Raw genomic sequence first — 24,248 nt, forward strand, 5'->3', positions numbered from 1 at the left:
ACAAAGGAAGAAGGGTCACCAAGTCACGAGACAGCTTTTTCTTGTAAGACTGCAACCCAGCAAAGAAGAGTCAAGTTATATGGAGCAACTTTGGGTTTCACAACCACATCTTCTCAGCTTTGCCAAGTGCTGTGTGTAAGCTTCTCTTAGGTCAGGGGTTTCAAACATAAGGCCTGGGGCCAAGATGCATCATCCAGCTCCCAGTGCTGGCCCTGGGTCTCAAGTGGACCCGCATGACACAAGTGCATGCTGGACTGGCCTTGGGCACAGGGCCTGGGAGATGCAACTTGGGTCCCAGAGTAGATGTGTGTGGCAATCCTGCTCCCAACCTCTCCACCCCCACTTCCCCAATGCTGGATCCAATGCCCTCTCTGGCTGGTCCAGAATGCGAGCCATACATCATGCCCACTCCAGCGGGTCCAGGGCAGGCACCGTATGTACCACAGGTCCTAGACAGGATGCTGCATCTGGCACAGTCCAGCTAGATCAGATGCTGGATTCAGCATGCTGGGCACGGGGGTCTGAGGGTTCCCCACATGCCAGATCCAGGACCGGATCTGGCAGGTCTGAGACTGTGCCACATGTGGTGTCTGCCCTGGACTGGCTGGAGCAGTCGCTACGTGCAGTTTACGTTCCAGACTGGCCAGAGCAAGCACTCCTGGCGCAGTCTCAGACCAGCTGGAACAGGTGCCATGGCACTGGATTGGGCAGGCTGGGGAGCAGGAATCCTACTATCAACAGACAAGCCTACCTCAAGAATGTGGTCTCCAGGTGCTATTCGTCCATCCGTAGCAACAACAGAATCCCGAAGGATTTCCTGAACCACAATGTTCCCCAGAGGGGTATCTTTACCCCCAACTATCCTCATTCCAAGTTCTTCCTCTGGATCTTCTCGTTGAATTTCAATGGTGCTGGTTTCGGCCACAAGGCTAGCTCTCTGAGGCAGGTCTGGTTGTGAAAATTGGAGGAAAGAAAGCAACATGAATGTACATAATACTTCTGAGTCTATTCATATAATTTCACATAATTCAGGATTTTCAATGCGGTTAGGACTTGCTTTGCTTACGTGCTCAAAGATGGTTGTGGGGGAGCAGACAGTGGAGTAGGCAGAGGGCACTTAGAAGAAAGAATAGTTAATAAGCTAGCTTCCTAGATGTTCCCCTACCACTTGCCAACTTGTGCTCACTTACTACAAAGACAATTGTCACAAGGTGCAGCAAGACCGGGAACATAGCTTTAGCAAACAGATACGTAAATTGCCATTTTGAGATGTTTCTTCTTCATGTCAGTTGGGTTACTAGAAGTCTAATTGATTAGGCCTAGCAGCCAAAAGGTCCTAAATTCCACGCTCAGGCCATTAGAGAAAGGGACTTGGTCTCAGTCTCAGGGGAAAGGAAGCAGTCTGGGAGCTCAGCACTCCTGAGTTTATAATCAGAGATCTGACCGTGCACTGGCATATGATTTTAAGCATGTAATTTAATCTCCCTGCTTCAACTTGCCTTTCTTTTCTCTCTAAAATAGGAGTAACATGTACTGCTTCATAGGAGTACTGAGGATTAATTAATGCTTCCAAAGAATTCTGATGATGAAAATTGTTAGGTCTCCCTGCATTTTGGCAAATTATGTTGAAGCTGTCATCACAGCAGCCGGCGTGCACAAGCCAGATGCTTTGTATGTAGCAATGAAAGCAATCTCAATGGCAGCCAAGTACAGCTGTAGTTCTCTCGCACAATGGTGTAAACAGGGAGCCTTGGGGATACTTGGGGAAACTCCAATGCAGAGCCAAGCTAACCTACATGTTACCTAGGTTTGTCAGCAGACAGATTCCCGCTTCCCCTCTTTGTCCAGCCCAATCTTGTCTAGGCAAACAGAAGTTTAAGGAAAGGATTCTGCAATGTGCTGTCAGGCGTTCTAGAGGTTTAGTCAAGCAGTGCTGTTGTTAGTCAAGCCGTCTCCTCCAATGATTAATCCAAGCATTAGTATAGGCCATAAACTTCGTTCGGTTTGTTATAAGGAGAGAAGAAATATTAATTCATAAATCTGTAATAAATAGACAATTGCCTCTTCAAAGGGGCAAACATAATATCAAGATGAGATTGGAGCCAATTCCTTGTAGTAATTGTTTGGCCTGTTTAAATGCTTAGTGGCCATTAGGGAGAGGCATGCACTTTGTGTCCTTGCAGTACAGCAAGGAGGTGATTTTTGAGCTCCTAACCTGTCATTTTAATTGGTGCAGTGCACATGGCTTATGCATGGATAACTGTGCGCTAGCAGGGCTGAATTTCCCTAGTGTCAAAATGGGATAACCTGAAAAGCATTGATGGGAGCACTGTCTAAGTTGCTCCAGCATCCTGCAGCACTCCACTTCCCACACCTGCTCTCCAGCACACTCATCTGTCTCCAAGTCCCTGTCTCGGCTGATCATGCCAGAGAGTGCCTGCGCACGCATGTGTATACACAATGGAGTGCAGAACTGTAGGATGCTAAAGGACCGGCAAGCCCTTATTGTACTCCCTGGCTGGAGACTGAAGGTGTCTGAAAATGGGACAAAAATCATTCATTTGAAGAAACAAATAGGATGCGTGTGACAGGTGCTTTTAAAACAGGACTGTCCTGGTGACAGTAGGACATATGCCACCCTACCTTGGGCCTGCAAAATGATTTTGCTGTACACACACATCTCTCTAATGGAGAAACAGAGAGGGGATAAGGAACATTACCACTGTTAGCGTCAATGGCCCAAGACAGGGAGCTGAAAGACCACGCATGTGTGCATATAGGAACTGTCAGTACCAGCCAGTGTGGTGACAAGCTCATTGGAAGAAAAACATCTGAAACGGAATCGGATTTCATACCAAGCAAAGCCATGCAAGTGAGACATTATAAATATTGGCAGAGAAAGTCCCACCTTCTTCACCCTCCTCAAATGCTGGATTAACCAGTCCAGGCTCTGCTGTCCCTAGAGATACACCAGCTGCCATAGAGCTTTCTGCCACCAATGATGACCCTCCATTTGAAAGCTCTGGCTCTTTGGCAGTACTTGTGTCCACAATGACAACAGGCTCTTCCTTCCCTTTGGAGTGGGGATTCTTTCTTCTTTCTAGGTCAGATCTGTATTTCTTGAAGCCAAGACACCTAGAGAGGAATTGGAGATCAGCCATTCAACACAAGCCATGACAATCCCTGTTTACACTACAAACCTATCACACAAGCGTGTGTGTGTGTGTGTAAGGGGGGGTGACGGTGTTTCCAGACAGAGCCTGGAAGTTGTGTCAGCCACTCAATTTCCAACAGTTGGTGCAAACAGAGATTCTTTCACGTTGGGGCCTCAAATTGATACTGAAAAGACAGAGGTGTGGAAAATTGGAGCGCAGATTTCCTCATCAAATTGTTTTAATAAATCTGAGGAAGGGGCAGTAGGAAGGGGCGTTCTTCTTTTCAAATATTTACCATCCAAGCCCTACAGCTCCCAGTGAAGGCGAGAATACATTTTCTAAGGATAAGCAAGTACTTCCACTGGCTCCAAAAGAGCAGAAGGATTGAGTGCATGACAAACTACACCTTTGAGTAACAATAGTCATGATTCTACCATTCAAGGCTTCACTGGGAACTACGGTTCCTACGAAACCCAAAACACGCAAGAGGATTGAGTTTGCAGAGACTGATGTGTGGCATGATGATGTGTCAGGGGGCTGGGGGGGATACAGATGATACTGCCTGCCACCCCACCTCCTCTCCAGGGTAGAGCTGTGATGCGAGGGCAGTGGCAGCAGAAGCTACGGCAGCAAGGCAGAGCTGCAGCCCAGCTCACAAGCAGCTGGTGGTGGGAGAAGGCGAGAGCAGTGTGCCCCACCTCACCCCCCGTGTTCATTAGTGAACTCCTTGCACTGCTGGTGGCATGGCTGGCATAGGGGGTTCCAGTGGTAGTGGCAGTAATGAGTCTCACCCCCCTGCTCTGCCCTCCCACGCCAAGTCCTGCCTGCAGGGCCACGGAAGTGGCTTCTGCCTGTGCCAATCCAACCAACCTGCAGCCCCATGACCTCTGTGGGTGCACAAATCCGGGGGGGCAACATGCCTTCCCATGCCCCACCCTACTCACCACACACACCCTACCCCACACAGTGGCTTTGGGGTGAGGGGCATTGGCAGGGTCAGGGGGCTGTTATCTACTTAAACTATTTACTGGCTCGGGACTGGCCATCGATGTTTACAAATGGGTCCTGGTACAATAAAAGTTGAGAACCACTGACCTAAAGAACCTTTTAAAATCCCCTTTATTCACAGAGAGGCCAAAGATTGCTTGAGCAAGGCAATTTTCCTTAAGTGCCTGAAAGCAGAGCCTCCAAATAAGCAAGGCATACTAAGCCTGCTGCCTGAAAAAGCTTGCTCCGGTTCTGCTGTCCTCACGTTATAGCAAACAGGACATCTCTTGCCTTTCTGCTCCTTTTATGAGCACGGAGCTCAATACAAAACAAAAAGCAAACCTAGCCTGCAGCCACACAATAGCCAAGCCATCAGAACAGTACTGAAGCAGCAAGTGCTGGAGAACAAACTGCTTTTACCATCCTTAATAAGAAACAGGGTTGCACGGGTGAGTTCAGAAGCATCGGATTCTGTTTACTGCTCACCTGATCAAAAGCCACTAGGAAGGCCGGCTGGCAAAAGCCTCAGTAGTAGCTTTTCCATTCTGACCTGTTAAACTGGCCTGTGCTGCTTAGCCCAGCTGTGCTGCCCTTTGCAATGATGCAATAAATGAGCCTTCAGACGTATATTTATGTTCCACCACATATTTCTTCCTCACTCTGACCTTTGAGTTTCAGCTCCTTCCTCTTGTTTGTTAAAGACCAAACCACAATGAAACTCGAGTCTGACTGTGAGCTAGGACTGCATTTAAAGAGAGCCTTGCAGGGAACAGCTAACTACTGCAGAAGGTGTTGGTGGCTTAGCAGAAGACTCTCCCCCTTGAGACAGTGATATCGTTATGTCACTGCCCAACATAATGATATCCTCCCAAATAATCAAGTATCCTGTATCATTCAGGGCATGGTCACTGTAGAGGTGTTTACTGAAGTATCCTGCTCTAATTCCACTTTGCATATTGCATTCTGGCTCCTTCAGTTGCTTTGGAGTTTCACCTCCGCTCATATTTCTTCCTGATTGCTCTAGTCCCCTGTGCAAGGTGACTCCTCCCTGAAGTAAAAGCCAATCAAGTTGCTGATTTGCATGCACTTTATATAAACCCAGTTTCCACCACACGTTTTCTAACAAACTGTACGTGCAGCAATAGCCCTTTTGGCCATTTTATTATGACTAATATCTAGGCAGCTGATCTACTACACTCCTAATACTTCTGAAGCCAGACTGCAAAGACTTGCATTCACATCCTTTCTCCTCCACTCAGGGTCAGACAAAGCTGGGGTCAGGGAAGAATTTTACCCCGTGGTTGGATTTTGGGGGGTTTGCCTTCCTCTGCAGCAAGGGGTATGGCATTCTTCCTGGGATCTCTCTTAACAACCTTTTCAGAAAAAGGACATTGCCTGCCTTGCCATGGTCTCCCTGTTCTACCTGTGGCAGGTTAGGGTATTATGTCTTGTGTTGTGTCAGGGTTGACTAGTTTTGCTAAGGGGTTAGACAATGGATTTGCATAGGATGATGTGGATAGGGATGATCATGCCTCATGCAGGGAGTTGGACAAGATAACCTATGGAGGTCCCTTCAGCCCTATGATCTTACAAAGTGCAAAGACAAAGGTCAGCAGTCTCTAGGGCTTCACGGTTTGCTCTCAAATGCACAGTGGTAGCTTAGGACAAGATCCATAAGGGCACTGTATGAAGCTAAATGTGGACTTAGGTAGAATCTAGACACTTAAGTCCACCAAGCAATCCATGGGCTGCCAAACCCATTAGGCACCAAATTCACTCTACATTTTGCTCCTGACAGTTTCTTTGGCATCTCAAACTTCAGCCCCTGCCTGTGTGAAGGAGCACCCTGCTTTGAGCAGCTGAGCACCAAACTCCATGCACAGTAGTCCAAAACTGAGATGGATCAGCTCGTAGGCAGTTCTCTGAGTTACTTAAAAAAAATAAAAATAAAAAATATATCCAATGACTCATACAAGATGCATCAAAAACAGGGCTCAGAACCCAGGTCCTCCTTCTTCTAGCCTTAACAGTCTCCCTCTTGCTTGTTTTCATTCTGGCCGTTGGACTTTTGCACTTTTGGTAGATAATGAGACTAGATTTGAATACCTCTTATGCAGCTGAAGGAGTGCTATGGAAGGCACAAGCAGTCCTAGTCTTCCAAAAGCAAAGGACAGATGCTGCTTTATAAACTCTGAAATCTCAAGTTGTTGGTGTTTAAACATCTATAGTGCCTATTAAAGTGCTCTCTCCAGATTCTAGGGATGAACACTGAAGTCCTTAATGACGGGATAAAAAACCGTAGCTGTCATAGCTACGAGGGTCTAGGGAATATACAAGCAGCAAGAATTTCGGGCAATAGCTGGGACAGGCATTAGTTAAGCTTTCAGACACAAAATGTCCTTCTGCAGGCTTATGCAAGAAACCAATCTTCATCTTCTAAAACTCTCCCTCCCTCCTGCCCTCAGTGACACTACCAGCTAAGCAGGATGATGTCAGAAGAACTGAGAAGTCACCTCCTCTGGAGCAGGGTAGGCAAAAGGGATTAACTTAAATAAGAAATTATGATATCTCCAAAAAATCCAAAAGAAACAAACCCAGAGACACACTTAGTGCTATAGAGCAGTCAAAACTACCATATTAAAAAAAGGCTTGGATAAAATGGGAAAGATTTGCCTAGCACAGTCATTACTTTACAAGGCTCCCAATTCTTTTTCCCCCTTTGGTATTGTTATAGACCAACAAGATGTTTCAAATCTACGTGCTACCTGCTAACAAAATACGCTGCCACCACAACTCTGCCTTTGTTTACAGGAAGGCTTGTACCTGGCTCCGTTCAGAACAATCATTAACGAGGAACAAAGGTTACTTCCAACAGCAGGGAAAGAACCCTTTGTTGTGCACACTTTTCTAAAACCACAAAGTTTTGTCTGCTATGAGCCAAGCTACTTGGCAGTGAAAACACCATACACCTGTGCTGAGAAATCCAATGAAAAGCCAAATTCTCTTTCCCTGAAAAAGAGTCACTTCTATCCCCAGGAAAGAGGGAGGGAAGATGACAGAATTATAAATTGGTGGCTTAGTGACTGCATAATGAGCAGGTTGGAGGGACTTCCCGTCTTTGGTTCAGACTTGCGCATTGCACATCTTACTTGGATCAGTTCAATTTACAGAATTACCCAATCCCTTTTCTCTCTGCTACAAGACAATACTCAGGAGACCGCCACTGTGAATCTGGCATGTTTATAATGACTTCCAAAGTAGCTAGTGCCCAAGATCAGCGCTATAAAAGGATCCCTGTGTTCACCCACATTCAGTTGCTTCTGGCTACATCTCCAACAAATAGTTCAACCTTCTTATCCTTGATATAGTCACTAGCCTCCCAAACTATGCTTCCTAATTATGTAGTCAACACCAGAGACCTGGGTTTTCCCTGATAAAAAAAATTGCAAATTCTCCGATTAAACCCCCAAAATCTGTGATTAAAATAAAAGGCCACTATATGTATATGTACACCCACAGTCCCCTGCCTGCCCCAGCTGCCAGGGACCCAAGTCTCCCTACCCCCCTGCAGCGGATGAACCCCGGCTGCTGCCCACAGGAGGCAGCAGCTGCTGCAGCAGAGCAGAGCATGGAGTCTGTCCTCCGCGCCCTCCCCTCCCCCCCGGCTTGGGTAGGGGGTGCTCCCGTGCCCCCAGATCTGTGCGTGAGGCAGGCTGCTCGCTGTGACTCAGGCTCCCCGCCCTGCTGCCCTCCCCCAGGGCCTCTGCAGCCCAGCAGGTGCAACCCAGTGCTGCAGGGCAGAGTGGTGCCAGGCAGGGAAGCTCCTCGCCATTGCAAGCTCTGCGCTGCCCTGGCAATACGCCCCCCGCCCGCACTACAGGAGCGGGGGCAGCGGTGTGGGGTTGTGCCCTTTGCTGCTGCCACACGGGCAGGGGAAATGTCACCAGGGCAGCACGGAGCTCGCAGCATCAAGGAGCTTCCCTGTGCGGCCCCGCTCTGCCCAGCAGTGCTGGGTTGCACCTAGTGGGCTGCACAGGCCCTGCTGGTGGGGGGCAGCAGGGCGGGGAGCCCAAGCCCACAGTGGAAAGCCTGCCCTGGCCTCGCCCCGTGCACAGATCTGGAGGGCACAGGTCCCCCATCTCCTCGGGAGTGCGCACAGCAGTGGGGAGCCAGCCCCACCCGTGGCCCTGTCCCACTCCCCACTGGGGCCCTGCGGCCACACTTCCAGCCACAAACCCCCAAGCCCCACACCCCCCTGGCTGGGCAGCAGCCCCAGCCCTGCTGAACTTACTCTCTCCCTCCTTATAGAGGCCTCAATTCCCCTCGCACCGCCAGACTTACCTGCAGGAGCTGCTCTCCAGGCTACCTGGCCATGTGCATGTACATGCACACGGTGCCCCCCGTCTGACTGCCCTCCTCCTGCTCCCCCAGCCCATTGTAGCCTGCAACTCTACCAGCCTGTAGAGAGCTCCTTGCAAAACTGCAATATCCATGGGTTTCTGTGTTAAAATCAAACATCTGCATTTTCCTCAGGTAAAGGTAGAAATCCACACTTTTCTCCATTCTTCCATGGGAAACAGAAAACCCAGATCCCTGGTCATCACCCTCCTCACTTTTGGACCCCCCCCCCCCCCCCTTTTTCATTTCCATCTGGTATTCCCATTTTAATTTAATTTAACTCTTTCAAGAACTAGTCTCTCTCTGTCTCCAGCAATATGGGAGTCAATTTATATAAGCAGTTGGTGGTAACATTACATAAACACACATGCACCTGTTCTGTAGATGAGCTTCTAGCTGACACCTCTGCATGGTCTCCTGGCACAGCGTGTGGAAAGGACAGAGGACAATCAGCTTATCCAACAGGTTCCTTACTAGAAGGCTGGACTTTCGACAATGCTGGAAGCACAGTTTTTTGCGATCCATGGGACAAAAATTATGCTCCTGCATGAAGTTCTCAAGGCACCTGAAACAGTATGTGTGTCCACATGGGGTATCCATAGGGTGAAGCAAAGGCTGAAGGCAAATATGGCAAATCAATTCATCATCCACTTCATCCTGGAAATTATAAAGATGATTTTCTGATAACAGGTGAAACTGGCCACATTCAGGACAAAGTTCACTCATTTTGGAGACCTGTTCTTCTCCTGTAGGGTCAGCCATGATGTCCAGCATAAAGCAGTAGTGAGGCAGGAGAAAGAAATTTGCCAATTTAAAGAGTGGGGCCGGTGATGTTACAGGATTCCTCTAATGAGAAAGGGAGAGAGAGACTTAATCAGTCAGCTATCTAAGATGCAAGCTTAAAAGGCCAATGTCTATCTAGTTAATTAAAAATAAATGTAATATCAAGTTGTACATCTGTCCCAAGTTCCCCTGCCAACTTCTGTGACGCCCCCTTCCTCCGTAACTATGGGAAAGACCTACTCAGATAATAAGAGAACAGAAGGCTCTGACACAGCAAAGCACTCAAGCGCGTATTTAAGAACTTTGCTGAATTGAAACCTGAACGACTACACAAGGAAAATGCGAACACCGACTAGATAGCATTCTGTCAGATGCATCAATTCAACAGACTCTACATATACCATATATTAGTTGTACTGAGTGTTGCTGGCCATAACGCAGGACTATAAAAGGTAAAATGCTGAGACAGTAACTTAAGAGCGACCATTTTCTTGTCCGGCATTCTGGACGCCACCGAACGTACTGGTTTTAAATGGCAGGTCTGGGAGGTACTGGGGTGGTGAAAAGAAGAGTAAAAGGAAAAATATTTCCTTCCTGCTAGTTCTGGCAAGACGCAGGGCTTGTGGTTGCAGCAGTGTTTCCCCATGCTGCCCCCACAGTGCGCCCCACAGCTGCAGTCCTTGCCGGGCCTGCAATGGGGACAACGCTGGCCCGCTGAAAGTCCTGCAGCTCACAAGGCTCATGGCAGTGGCAGTTGTCCCTGCTGCCCTGGCTGCCAGCCCTGCAGCGGGGCAGCATTTCCAGGGCTGCCCCTGCGGTGAGCCTCACAGACCACGGGCTTGCAGTGGAGGCAGTGTGGGCAACTGCTGCAGGCAACACTGTCCCTGCTGCTAGCCCCATCAGCTGTGAGGCTTGAAGCCGCAGGGACCTGGGATCATCATCCCAGGCTCGTTTTGGAGACCTGTCCCAGGCTGGATCCCAGGCTCCCCCTGCACCGGTGACAAAGTGCAGTGGGATCCAATGTGTGATCCCATGATCACGCTGCCTGCCGTGTACATGTGGCACGGCAGGAGGCACAGTTGTGTGGATTGTGTGTTACAGTCCATTGTGCTTTTACCTGCATGTGTAGAGAGGCCCTAGGAGGCCATTTTCCCCCTCCCTCCCCTGCCAGCAACCATTACAACCAGATAGCTCATTTCATAATTCAATGTAATGTCTCTGAAGTGTTTAGTGGCATTCTTTATTCTCCTTTACTCTGAGACCGATTCAGCTAATGGGTCAAACTTTAGAAATCACTGGAGCTGAAGCTCCCCAAGACTAATGGAAATGCACCTATTTATGCTCATTTTTTAATGCTGCCCATTACAGCTACCTTTGAGATTGTTCTGAGCCTGTCAACAGATTTATTGCTTGGCAAGCAAGGATCAAGTTCTCTCTCTAAAGAACCATCTGGCAATTTGCACAATACAACAAGCCATACAGTGCTGCACGAGGCTGGAATCCTATCTAATGCAATTCGTTAAAATATTCATTTAAAAATAATAATAAGGCATGAGATTTCCAATATTAATGACAAATGTGAGGGGGAGGGAAATGAAAGGATGCAAGTGGTTCTGTATTTGGAAAAGATGTCACTAAGCAATTCCTATCCCAGGAGGCAGGAAAAAAATTTAAGAGAGGGTGGGGTGCTGGCCCGGACCATTGCCCGGATGATATAGCTAACAAGAAGAGTCATGCTCAGAAATGATCCACAACTGGCATCCAAAATTGGTCAGGGTTTCTTGCACACCACCCCAATTAATTGTCAAGCCTGCAGTCAGCTATTTAGTTAAAGAGCTAATGTATCACAAAAAGAAAAAAAAAAAAATCAGTCTTTTTGTTCCTATTTTTACCTTGGAATGCCAACTGATTCACTTCAAAAAGGCCAGCAGCATTCCCGTCAGGGTGCCAGGTTCCTGGTAGTTGCAAGGTAGGAGTGTTTTCCTCCTCCTGCTGTCTGGCAATCAGGCAGTGTCTACCCACTGAATGATGCTTACGTGCAGTTCAAGTGTTTTGTTAAGGTCTTTTCTTTACTTTGGGAAGGGTTAAGTCACCCGAGGAGGACAGCATAACTCTAGACAAAATCAGAAGCATACTTCAGATAACAACAGAAAGTTAACAAGACACAAGTAGATGCAGGGCAACTCAAGGCTCTGGCATTCCCACGCCCCAGCATTTTAGAAATGTTCCTTCGCTTACAGCAGGAGGCACGTATCTGAAGCAGAGGTTTTTTTGCCATAGCTTATATAACAAAGCACAATTATCTTAAGCTAAAAAGGCAGTGTTTCAACCCAACCACAAAGGCTAAGAAAACTAAATAAATAAATTTCTCAAAGCTAAACAACTGTCAAATTAAACACCCTTGGGGTTTGTAAGATATGTTGTATAATAGTTGCATAAAATATGTTGGTAGGTGATCAAACATTTAATTTCTCCCTGCTAGTTTTCCTGATAAACTACTTGATACCAGGCCTTTCCATTATTTATCCTACCATCTTCATTCTTTGCTCTTTGTGCTGGAAGCTTAGGAGAGGAATCCCATGTCACTTCAAGACTATCACAAGATAAAAATATCACATTATTTCTTTTCAGTTCGGATACTGAAGTGTAGTCATTTAGAATCCCTGTGTTAATCTCAAACCCATGTTTTTTTAAGGTTTCAGATTTAAAAATAGACAAGTCTGGCGTCAAGTTGCCCAAGAACACCAAGTGTTGAAATAAGATCTCTTATGTCATTGTCTCCTCAACGAAGAGGAAGTTGCTGCAAACTTCTGAGAACTTCAGCTTGACACGTTAGTGATGAAGCCTGGTCCACACCCATCAGCAAGACAGTCGTTTGTGAACAACACTCGTGAAGGCAGCAGGCCAGAACAAGCTTGCCATTTGTTCAGTGATTCGCTCAAAAAGATGTTCGTTATAAGGAAAATGGCTAACAGGTTATTCAGCAGATATAATTGAGTTTTTTGCTTCACTAAAAATGTCTGGACAGTGGGCGATTTCAGCACGGTGAGCCTGAGTCTGCTCTTGAACTAATTTAAATACATTGGCTGAAATGGAGTTAATCAAGGATATAAATCAGTCAGGCTCTGTCATCTTAGATTCTGGTTCTCCAGATATAATAGTCTGTAAGTATGTCTAGTCATTATGGGCTCTATCCAGTTTAAACAGTTTGCCCTACGAGCTGAGCCACCTCCATCTCACACCACTTCATCTGGTTTCTGATACCATTCCTCCTGTCCTGCTTCACCCCAACAATTCCACCTTCAGCCCCCCCGCCCCCTTCACCTTCACCTCCTCCCCAGGCTTTGACTCTTTTGGCTCCCTCAGTTTATACCTAAAGCTAGTATGTCAACCTCAGCATTATTCACATCTCTTCTTAGGACTTACTCTTCCCCCAGATGATAACTACAGCTGTCAAGTGTCTTCACCTCAACATAAGGAAGGTGTCCTATTTTTCTATACAACACATATTGAGGAAACCACACAGATGCAGCTGGGTCCCAAATATATCCACAGCTAAGTTAAGACCTAGCATAGGTACTGCTGTTCGGACTGGTTTCTGACTGCTGCTAATGGTGTTCACTATGTCCTCTACTACAGTTAAGGTGATATTGCCCTATACACTACTATAGGGCAATATCACATTAATCCTTCCTCTAGCTTTCCCATATTTGTCACATCTTGTGTTTTCCTAGAGCATGAGGTCTCCAGAAAGGATCTTTATCTTTAAAGGATCAAATACACTCTTAAAGAACTGATATGTCTATTTTCTGTATTGTAACAATGAGGAAAAGAAAAGAAGAGTACAAGTTTTCTTTGATTATCAGGCTGTCCATCTGTCCCCCAACAAAGCAAGACTATTGTTAGCAGTGCATCTGCCAAGTGACAGCTCTTCAGGCATTCTGTGTACAAGACATACACCCGCTCTCTGGGCATATCTACAGTATTATAATGCTATTAGTCTTTATGTAGTATTCCAAATACCACAGACAATGAAACTCCAGTACTGTCTCTGAGCAATTCAATTCAAACTCCAATAAACCCTTAAACTTAACACGTATTGACTAAATACCTCTCATGATTTGGGTGTCTACTATACTTTTAAAAGGTAGGCTAGCATGTGACCCCTTTCCAGTGTTTTAAAGCAGACAGAACTATTCTTATCTAAAAAGAAACCACAGTAATCATAGTAAAAGCCTCCACAGTGGTTGTTCATGAAATTTCCAGATATTAAAGCATCATTGTCTGCAACCTGTTACCCAGATGACAGGTAACCTTGTGGGTAGGTTACAGAAAAAAAGCAGAAAGAGGTCTACAGCCTAACATTTTATTTGCTGGCTCTCTAAAACATAAAACCAAACATTTATCCCAAAGTCTGTCTGGCTACCTATGACAACACAACATAGATTCTCACCTATACCAGCTGGGGAGACTTGAAAGATAGGAGAAAGGCGGCATACAGATTAGCCGCAGGTCTTGTATTTCTTGAGTTTTCCAAGTTTTGCTCCAGCCTATGCCTAAAAATGTATAGATGGCTAGTTCTAATATTCTAATAAATGATCTTTGATTGGTTTTATTTAAATGTCTTTGTTTCACTGAATTTTTTGGAAGTGGACTGAACCAGATCTCTTGTGGACTTGGAAGGTGTCTATTAGTTAGGATGTATATCCTTGGGAAAGTAAAAGGGTAGTTTTCTTATCTCCTTTCCTTCCCCAGTGTACTATGCTGTTCAACACTGGCCTGTTTCTTCTTTACCTTAGCTCATGGTCTTCTCTGACAAGACTGCTTTTGTTTTTACAAATGATCTAAGCATCTTATCAAAACTATATCTATTATAGCAAAATAACATCCCTACTACTAATATTGTAAGATAAAGTATTTGGATTATTTAATGTATAGTCTTCCCTTATCATTTGAAATGAAATGCTGACTTTTTCAGTATAACCCATGCTCCGTATAGGTTAATTTACAGGACCAGAAGGGCAATCTATCAACAGTGTTTATAAGGCCTCATTTATCATGGTATGAGCACCTGTCAATCACCAAATGATACTGCAGTCCTAATCACAACATCCCTGTGTGATCATTACTTCTTATAGGTTACAAAGTTACCTGTAATCTGGGTAACTGGTTGCAGACAATGATGCTTTAAGCCAGCGGTTCCCAAACTCTGGGTCGCAACCCCAAATGGGGTCACAACATCAGCAGATGGGATTGTGGGGGTAGGAGGCTATGGGTTGGGAGTTAGGGGCCATGTTGAGGAAGTGGGGCCAAAAATGGGGAAAAGTTTTGGAAGCACTGCTCCATGTTAGAGATGCAGAAGTCAGGCACAGAAAGGCTACAAGGCTTGCCCAAGGTCAAACAGGAAGTCCGTTGCAGAGAAAGGAGTGGGGCCCATCTCTTCCAAGATCCAGGGCTGAGAATCTATCCAAAAAACCCTCCAACAATTGCTGCATAACTATGCTGTTTAGAGCAAGCACAAGCATGGTGAGGCTCTATACCACCTTATGTTACGAAATGAAGGAATGTATTGTATTGTTCATCTTCAGTGAGATAAAGCCATAAAAAAAAAAGAAGTGAATTACTTCAGCGTTATACCTACATAATGTCTATAGCATTTTACACTTCAGAACTCTCCCACCAAGGGAAAGGTGGACAGAATGATGACTACTTTATAAAAGATTAAATTACAGTACTTTTTATATGATGAGAAAATATTTTGGTAGCTTTGAAGTATTATGTTGCTGTGTACCTACCGGGATGTGCTTACATGTTATATTGATTGGCATCATGGAAAGCCCCAAGCTAAACGTTAATTTGGAGATTTCTAACTACACACAACATATGCCTCAATTACATAAGCTGTGGAATACTTTACTGCACTAATTATGCCACTGATTATGTTTCTGAGTAAGTTTTCCCTGGGAGACTGGAAATACAACATTCCAAATGAGAGCTACGACAATTAATCCAGTTCCTTGGGTGGACCCAAGGAAACCCAAAACATGATGGGCTGGTTGAAATCATGGATATGTGTATGAAGTTTTTGGAAGGGTCAGAATTTTACTGTCGGTTCATGTCAAAGAGACAAGGAAAGCAGCACGCGCAACTAAAAATGATGAAACCAATGCCCCGAGTACAAAAGGATGGAGAAAAAAAGATAGTTATGAAATAATTCTGAAATCAGTTTGTACAAAAATCTCTTTAAAAAGATGAATATGGTGGCAGGGAGGGGAAGTCAGAACCATATACGTTTTCACACTTAGCACAAATGTAGCAAATACCTCTCTCCATTTCAAATTAAATTTTCACATTCAGAAAAAGGGACTGGTTTCATGTAAAATGCAGTTATCACTCAGGACTAAATGTTTTAAATATTGTGGCAAAGCTATGTCACAACCCTGGCTAAGTTATAGTTGTCCTGTTCAGGGAAATTTAAAAAGTAAGTTTGGCCAGCCAGGAGTAAGGGCTGAGGATCAAACCCAAGACCAGTTTCTCCATTAATTCTGTTGCTCTTGAATATTCTGTTTGACACTGCCAGAAGTTAAACTACCAGCAGTAAATGCACAAGGCAAAGTTGCTGTAAATTGTGTGTGTTTGTAGAGCTAAATAAAAAGGTGACCTTTCAATAATTAACATCTCCTTCATACCATCTGACTAGATGACTGGGCTGCTCTGTTTTAAGTCTGGGTGTTCCAATCAAAGAAATCAAAGTTAGCATTAGTATGCTAGCTGAAAGGGACACTTTCCATTCAACAATCTGATATCTGTCCCAACCATTTTTATCACTTATATAACTACTAGGATTTCAGTAAATAAATGAGATTTACAAAAAAAGGTAATTTTCTCTAGCTTTTCAATCTATTCATTTGGCAGAATAGACTTTGGGTATGTTTGTTTTCCACTGTTCGGGGATCTTTAACACCGCAACAAGTAATTATTTTCTCTACCAGACTATTAAGAAAATGCGACTGAAATACCATAAAAATGCTGGGGGGAAATAGGGACACATGTAATACCTACAATCACTATTCTCTTATATTTAAAATCTGTTGAGACTTCAGAATTAGTGTGTCCGTAGCCTGGTACAACTGGCTAATGCAAACAAAAGAGTTTACAGGAACAAAGTTGGAAAGCAAGAGTCTGACAGGTTAGAGTAGAAGGCAAGGTAGATTTGCCACAGTCTAGTCTGGGGCTCCAGTTCATGATTACACACAAATGCTTTGCACAGAATAAGGATGGAATTAAGTGCTAAAGGTGGAGGTATAGGCTTCTTCCCTGCTTTAATTATATAAATGCAGCAAAATGGTTGGAAATTTGTGAAGGGAATGAAATTAAGCCAAAGGGATGATTTTTTTTCCTTTCACAGGCTCTGATGTTATAGTAAATGTAGTTCTACTGATTCAGTGAAGTTACTCCTCACTTACACCAATGCATGTGAAAGGTGAATTACATCTCATCTACAATACTGAATAGTTAAGTCATTTACGTGAGCATCTTGCTTGCCAGTATTATGCCAATTTTATAAAATCCAGTACATTCCTTTAGGCAGTTCCAAAGAACAAAAAATGGGACCCGATCTAACTCAGCACGGTTGTAGCACAGCCAAAGTAACTCCCTTGACTTCACTGGGTTTAGTCAGTAATGGCATTCGTATAACAGACCAGAAACTGGCTCAGGCTCCTTCAATGCCCCGTGTTATAAAAAAGTGCTGAAACTGTGTCACCGCTTCTGTTGTATACATCCTCCTCCCACATTTAGACTGTTCAATGAATATACTCCCTAGAATGAGCTGTGCAACATGAATCCCCTCAAATGACGCATGATTTTGTTCAATGTGAATTGCACACTTTTTCTTTTCTTTTTTATGGCCTGTAACAAATTTAAAATCTGTGCAAAAGAAAGACCTCTGACTTGTAGGACTGGATTCTACATAAATGACTAGTGCCTCTGCCTTCCTAGAAAAGAAACAAACTGGAGATGGCAGATAACGGAAGGCTTAGAAGCTGGCAACTGCACTTTGTTTCTTTCGTTGCCATGGTTTTCTTAATGTCCAGTTCTTGGACTAGTTAACGGCACTGAGGCACAATAACTGGAACCAGACAATCCAGTGACCTAATATTCGAAAGCAGGACACAACACCTGATTTTCATCTTAATGAAGTCAGTCAAGTTACAGTGACTTCTATATGCTCCCAGTTTACATCCGTGTAACACCCTACCTTCAAATTAATGCATCCAGATGGATCCCCTCCCATTTCAGCTTTTCACAACAGAGAGAAATACATACTTACACACATCTAAATACATTCACCCCAAAGATATAATAGGTTCCTCATGGGCCTAATTCAAAAGAATTCCTTTGTAGTATAAAAGCATTAGAAGGAATGGATGGGTGGGAATGCAGTTTAACTTGTGACAACTTTAATTTGGTGGGTGTGCAAAATGAATGCAAGTTAAATGCCAGCTAAATAGAAGTGGGTGTAAGTGTAGCAGGAAAACCAGCTAGCAGGTTGCTGTATCATACTCCCACTTTACACCAAAGCACCTTGTCCTATGTCCTGCTTCAGTACTTTTTCTGTTGGGCCCACCCTGACTGTGCCCCATCAGCACACAAGGGACTTGTGTTCATCCCAGTGAAATGCCAAATTTGTGTAGCCCCTTAAAAATAAAACTGATGTCACTGCTCAGTTTGGCTCAGAGACTCCAGCGGGAATCCCATCCGGTGACAGCAGGTACCAGCCATCCTGTGTGTAAGAGTTAGCTTTTCTCTTCCATCTGCTAATCTTTTCTCCTCTATCTCCTGGAAATTAAACATCACCTGAGGCTGCCATTCCAACCTTAAATTGATGTTTGTGCAAGTAAGTGGTTTTGTACAGGGGAAAAAGAAAAGGAATCCAATGGTGTAATTTTAGGATCAAGGGTCTAATCTGTGATTAATAATTAAGGCTTTTCCTGCAATTAAAGCACAAAAGCCAAACCCCAAACAAAGGGAAACTAGAAGATCTGAAGTTAAGTCTCACATTTCATCCAAGTAACTGGCAGAGTAGCTACCTTCCAAGGATCTGGCATGCTTTTGAGAAGAGGTGGAGACCAGTATAGGAACAACAGACATTCCTAATGCACAACATCCTGTGCATCTGTCCACAAATTCCTTGTTTATAAAAGGGAGATAATTCTCAGTCAGTGCCACAGTTGGTAGGATCATACATAGCATGCAGTGTGCTGAGGCAAGTCTCTGGCATGTGCCTTCATACCAGACCAACTTTATATGGTTTTTCCCCAGGTGACTGCAATAGTTCTAAATTCAGATCTGGGTGCTCCCTATACAATCCCAGTAAGAAGAAAGCATTGCTTTCCATTTACATAATCATTCTTGAGGCCTGCATGACCTCCTCATATTATACAACTGTACTGGAAGTTAAGGATTTTTGAATGATGCATTTTATTACCTAACTATAATCCACTGTAATAAATCAGGGAAAGTACAGAGTTCTGGGTGAGGGGGTAGTTAGAGAAAGCAGCACAGTGAAGTTCAAGAGGGCAATTCCCATCCTGGTTTAAAAGAATTTTTCATTACGGAGAACTTTAAAAAGAACCCATCAAACCATTAATCTATGCCCAATCATTACCAAATGTTGCTTCTGCTAATTATATGGCAATGCTGTAATCAACTCCTTGCATCTCATAGGGAAATCCTAATAGAACTTAATAGGGTTGATAGAGCTTGATAGCTTAATTTAAAAAATATATATATATTTTCTGTAGGCTTTTTAAAATAGAAATCCTGTAATACTATTCTATAGGAAAGTAAAGGATATGGGTTAAACTACCCATAGAAGGTTTATTTCCTATAGCACTTTTCCCATAGGGATTCATTTCTCAGCACAAGTGAGCCAGCCATGAAATTACATGGATTGTCTCTGTCCTAGCTTTGAATACCATGCACATGAAGGGGAATTTACCCTGTACAGCATTATGAAACATTTTCCAGTTAATTTTATGGCTGTGTATAGAGATGTCACCTGCTAGATTATCCTGCAGTAAAGTCATAAAGCAGTGAAGGAAGTTGAAAGTCAAATTTTGGTTTGGCTGCACCCATGCAAAATCTTGATTATCAGAGAACCAGCAGTTTGGCCGGAGGTACATTCTTGGATGCATTAAGGACCAAATCCAAACTCAAAACAAATAGCCAAATAATCCAAGAATGCATGATACATTTGACAAAAGAGGTTACAAAGGTGTCCTCTAGGCTCCCTCCAGCCAAGGTGCTCTTTTCATTAAATCAATCCTTCGGGCTGCTCTAAAGCTGTATGCTGCCATCAACGGCAATTGTTAGCTGTGCCTAATTGATAAAACCTCTGATGGCAGATTTATGCCACCTGCTAATGCCCCTACATCTAGGATGTTCCATCAGGGGTAGGGTTTTTGGAGATGAAGGCCTGTGCCTGTGGTGTAAAGCAGCTGGAGAAAAATTTGGCACTATAATTTTCACATATCACCTAAAATCTATCTGTCTAAAAATATTTTGGTAGCATTGAAGTGATGCTGTAGCTGTGATGGTCCAGAAAATATGCAAGAGGTTTTATATATATATATATATATATATATATATATGCTACTCTCCTCAAAAAAAGAAGGGGGAAACGAGCAGCTTTTGTTTTTAAAAAAAGACAAAATCCTAATACAGCAGGTACAGAAAAGACCTGTAGATGATCCAAACTGCCTTCCCTTGCATATTTACAGGCTGAAGAGCACAGTGGTTACTTGCTTAAATATGCTGGGTCCTATTCTGTTCCCAGGTACACCTCTGCCATCTCACTTGCTCCTACATGGTAAGATTTTTCCTGTTTCTTACTGACGTGTCAGTTCATGAGCACAGACACCCCCTACCTTAAGTTTCCTCTTACCATGTTTATTTCGGCTGTAAACTTTCTTGATCTTATCCTAATTTAAAGCTGTGCCAGGTGATCTCAGAAACAGCTTTTCTAAGAAGCATTGTTATCCTACACTGTGTGCATATATTTACACTCTAAGCCAAATATTTATCTTTAATTTCTCTTCCTTAAAAAAAAAAAAAAAAAGCTATAGGGCTTTCTTACCAGTTAAATGGTGAAATGATCATCCTGGAAACCGAAGTCCTCTCTTTATCCAGAAGTCAGGGGAGAAATAGAACTTCCAGACCTTCACCTGCCAGTGTGCTGCAAAGCCCAACTCACTAGAGCAGATGTCAGGATGAGAGGATAAACTTTCTTTAGGTCTACTAGGTCATTCATGACCCTTTCTACCAGGACTGCTAATCAGGTAGCCAAATGGTGACAACTGTGTTTATGAGGTTTTGGTCAGAGACTCCTGTCCATTAAATTTATTTCAGCTTGGCCACAGAATGGACATCAAATGGTAGCTTGGAATCCAGGTAATGATTTAAACTAAGAGATTTCTTATACTAAAGTTCACAAGGCAGGCACTGACTTCAGTAGTTCTGTACAAAGAGCAAATACCAACCCTCTCCTTTTATCTATTAAGATGCAATCTTTTTAATGTGTGAGAGCCTTTTACAACCTGGGCTGATATCATTTGATCAGGTTCACGCAATCAGTGCAGATGATTTGAAGTCTAGCAAACAAATTTAACTCCAAACACAAAAAGGAGCTCAACATTACTCTTTCCTAAAACCAAAAAAACTACATTAATCCATTTAAAGAACAATCAGCCAGCCACAATTTGCTTTTAAATGACGTCTGCTCTAGAGGTCAGGACAAACAGGTCTCAAATGGACATGCAATATCTCGATCTGAGACAGTAAAGCTAAGTGGGACATTCTGGATCACAGGCTTCAACCCCGCAGACAGTTCCTTGTTTGGACCCTGATCCTACAAATGTCTCCCCTGGGCAGTTCCTCAAGGTTACAAAAGCAGAAGCCCACTGAACTCAGCAGAGCTCTGCACAGGTACATGGGGCCCTTACAGAGCCAGCTGCAAAATCAAGGACTCTGAAATCAAACTTTGGTTCACTTCCAATTTTTTGTCCAAGCTTCACCTTCATTTATCTTCTAAATATTGCCCTCAGTCCTCTCTCTCAGCCACATTAGCAATGCCTTCTATTCATGACTTCACAGATCATCCCTAGCACCTGTTTCTAGTGCTTTCATGCTTGACTCTGGTCATTCCTCTAGCCCTCCTATGAATTCCTTGAATGTTTACAGTATGAAAAGAAAACTTGCCAGATATTTCCATATTTTTGTGAACTGAGACAAAACTTCTTGTGCCAAGCTTCAATCTAGGGTAACACTTGTTTTATCAGTTAGAAACCCCAGAACATAAGCTGATGTGGGACTGTCAAAAATTAAGCAGCACTTCCTGCACAGACGCAACAATAAGTAGATGAGAGAGAAAAGTCAAATGAGGATTTTGTTATTGTTTTTACAATATTTGGGCAAGACATAAGCACACCTGAGAGACCACAGCTGCAAACTCGTTGGCAAAGCAGAGAAATCAGAATAAAATTATGCCTTTAATTTTCTGCAACTCCTAACTTAAAAAAAAACAGAAAACAGTGCAGCTATTAGAAAAGCTGAAAGAAAAGATACTAGAGTTCTGTGAAAATCCACAATAGTTGACACATTACAAACTACAGACATTTCAAATCATTTTTGCAACCTGCTATTAAAATGAGAAGTCTACTACCTTAAATTTGTAAATGTTTACCTTGTATTTAGGAAGCTTAGCAAACAACTCAGTCTTGTATGCCCCACAATTTTTAATACCACTGGAACCATTATAGTGTCAAAATGTTTAGTTTTAAGCCACTGAGCTCTTCATTTTAATAATATGTTGCACAGAATTCATCTTAATCCATTTCATCAAGTTAAGCATGAACATTGTGATTAAGAGTCTGAAATTGGAGAGGCCTCATGTTATCAGGCTCATTTGAGGCCATATCTAGCCAACTTTCAAAAGTGTTTTTTTTTTTCTCCCCACCCTTCAGTTCTCATTTTTAGGTGTATTTTTAACTCTTCTACTCTCCATCTGTTTGAAGCTAAAATCCATTTTCCTTACAAGCTGTCCCTCATTGTATCCAGTGGGTCTAATTCTCCACCCCATTACACTGGTTTTATGCCACTGTAACTGCATTATTTTCAGCTGAGTTATTTGTGTGCAATGGAGTGGAGAAACTGATTCACTGTGTATACATACACGTGTGTACAGACAGGGTTTGCTTTTTCCTTTTATTGTAGGACTGTTTATTAACTCTGACACAGCACAGAACTAGCAGCTCAAGGGAATATGGGACCTTGAGCTACTTTTGTGACATGCAGAACTTTTCCAGGACCTGCAGAGACTACAGCATGTTTATGCAACCCTGAGTTATGGCAGGCTTTCCTAGGTCGTCCAGCATCTCCACAGCACTCCACTCTACCCTGCTCCTGGCTTATCCCTACATGAGGGCTTGTGGGAAATCCTTGGAAGGTTATTTTAAGGCTGTTTTATAGTCTCTGCACCAGGGAAATCCTCCCACAACTGGATACACGGTGCTACTTTATGCAGCTCTGGTCCTCTTGCCTGACAGAAAGGGCCAGAATGAGGGAGGGTGTGAACATCTCACCCCATTTTTCTAGCTTGTTTGTTTAAATAATGCCAAATATTTCACTTCATCTTGCAGAGACAGGCAGATATCACAAGGAAATGCACAACTGAAACACAGTAAGGTTATTCCAACTAAACAACCACACTTAGACATCTTGCACCTGAAAAACACTTTTGATCTCTACAGATATAAAGTATTCTTTCTTGACTTCTTCAAGACTCCTCTGAAGTGAGCACACAATCATGTTGCCATCTCCCAATTTATTTATAGGCTCTTCTATGACACTTATCTTCACAGCATCTGAAAATGCCATCCACACCGCCTTGCTCTAGGGTAAAGTGGCATTTTGGTAGCAGCTACTTGATCTGAGTTCAGTGGGGTCAGCACAGACCTAAGCAGCAATTTTCACTTTGCTTTAAAGCAGTGGTTTCAAACTTTTAAGACTCAAAGCACCCCTCATAAGGCCCCACTCAGAAAATGCTGGCTCTTAGTTTTCACTCTTTTTCTAAGCTACAGAAGCATAACAGAGCAATCTTTCTGTAGCAAAAAAACTCAGACCCTCCCGCCCCCTGCAACATTTGGTTAATACCTTGATGCTACTTGATGCCTGTACTGGGGGGGATTTAGTCCTTGGATTTCTGTTTGAAATCTCTGGGTTGATCTTGTGAATCACCTTTGCACACCCTAAGAGTGATAACATTACATGACACCCTTAAAAAGAGCTCAAGATCTCCCCTAGGAGTGCTAGCATGGTGTGGCACCCTTAAAAGGATCTCAAGGCCCTCTGGGGTGCCACAGGCCCCCTGGTGACACGCTTAAAAGGATCTCAAGGTCTCCCCAGCAGTGCACAGCACCGTTGAAAGAAGCTCAGGGCTCCAGGTCTCTGGTGGCACCCTGAAAAGGATCTCACGCCCCCCCCCAGCAGTGCGATCATTGTGTCACCCCACAACACCCCAAAAAGTACCTCAAGGTCTCTCCAGCAGTGCTAACATTGCGGGGCACCCTCAGACAGAGCTCAAGCCCCCCGGGGGGCTGCAGGTCTCTGGTGGCACCCTGAGAAGGATTCCCCCCTGCAGTACTAGCACCTTTAATTAGCGCTCAAGGTCCCCCGGGGGGCTGCAGGTCTCCGGCGACGCCTCGAAAAGGATCCCACTGCCTCCGGGGTGCCGCAGGCCCCGAGGCGGCGCGGTGCGGGGAAGCCGCAGCCGCGGGGGTCGCGGGGCGGGGCTCCTCGCCCGCCCGCAGACGTCACCTGCAGCCCGCTCCCGCCTCGGCTCACCTGCTCCCCGGCGCCTCATGT

The 24,248-nt window shown here is 44.1% G+C and overlaps 1 protein-coding gene across 2 annotated transcripts in view; it reads right to left on the reverse strand.

Annotated features, from left to right (window-relative positions):
* Positions 1-24,133, reverse strand: part of LOC109313682 (ligand of Numb protein X 2-like) — a 42,674-nt gene extending 18,541 nt beyond the window's left edge. The window contains exons 1-5 of one of the 2 annotated variants that reach the window (XM_019540358.1): positions 24,034-24,127; positions 11,216-11,436; positions 8,914-9,384; positions 2,909-3,135; positions 752-948 (exon numbers count right to left, since the gene is read on the reverse strand). In XM_019540358.1, the coding sequence (XP_019395903.1) occupies positions 752-948; positions 2,909-3,135; positions 8,914-9,314 (825 nt within the window). In that variant the 5' untranslated portion in view covers positions 9,315-9,384; positions 11,216-11,436; positions 24,034-24,127. Of the gene's footprint in view, positions 1-751; positions 949-2,908; positions 3,136-8,913; positions 9,385-11,215; positions 11,437-24,033 lie in introns of both variants that reach the window. The other variant, XM_019540359.1, reaches the window with a different exon arrangement.
* Positions 24,134-24,248: the final 115 nt, after the last annotated feature.

Source organism: Crocodylus porosus, unplaced genomic scaffold (assembly GCF_001723895.1).
Source record: "Crocodylus porosus isolate Cpor-Errol unplaced genomic scaffold, CroPor_comp1, whole genome shotgun sequence".
NCBI classification, from domain to species: domain Eukaryota; kingdom Metazoa; phylum Chordata; order Crocodylia; family Crocodylidae; genus Crocodylus; species Crocodylus porosus.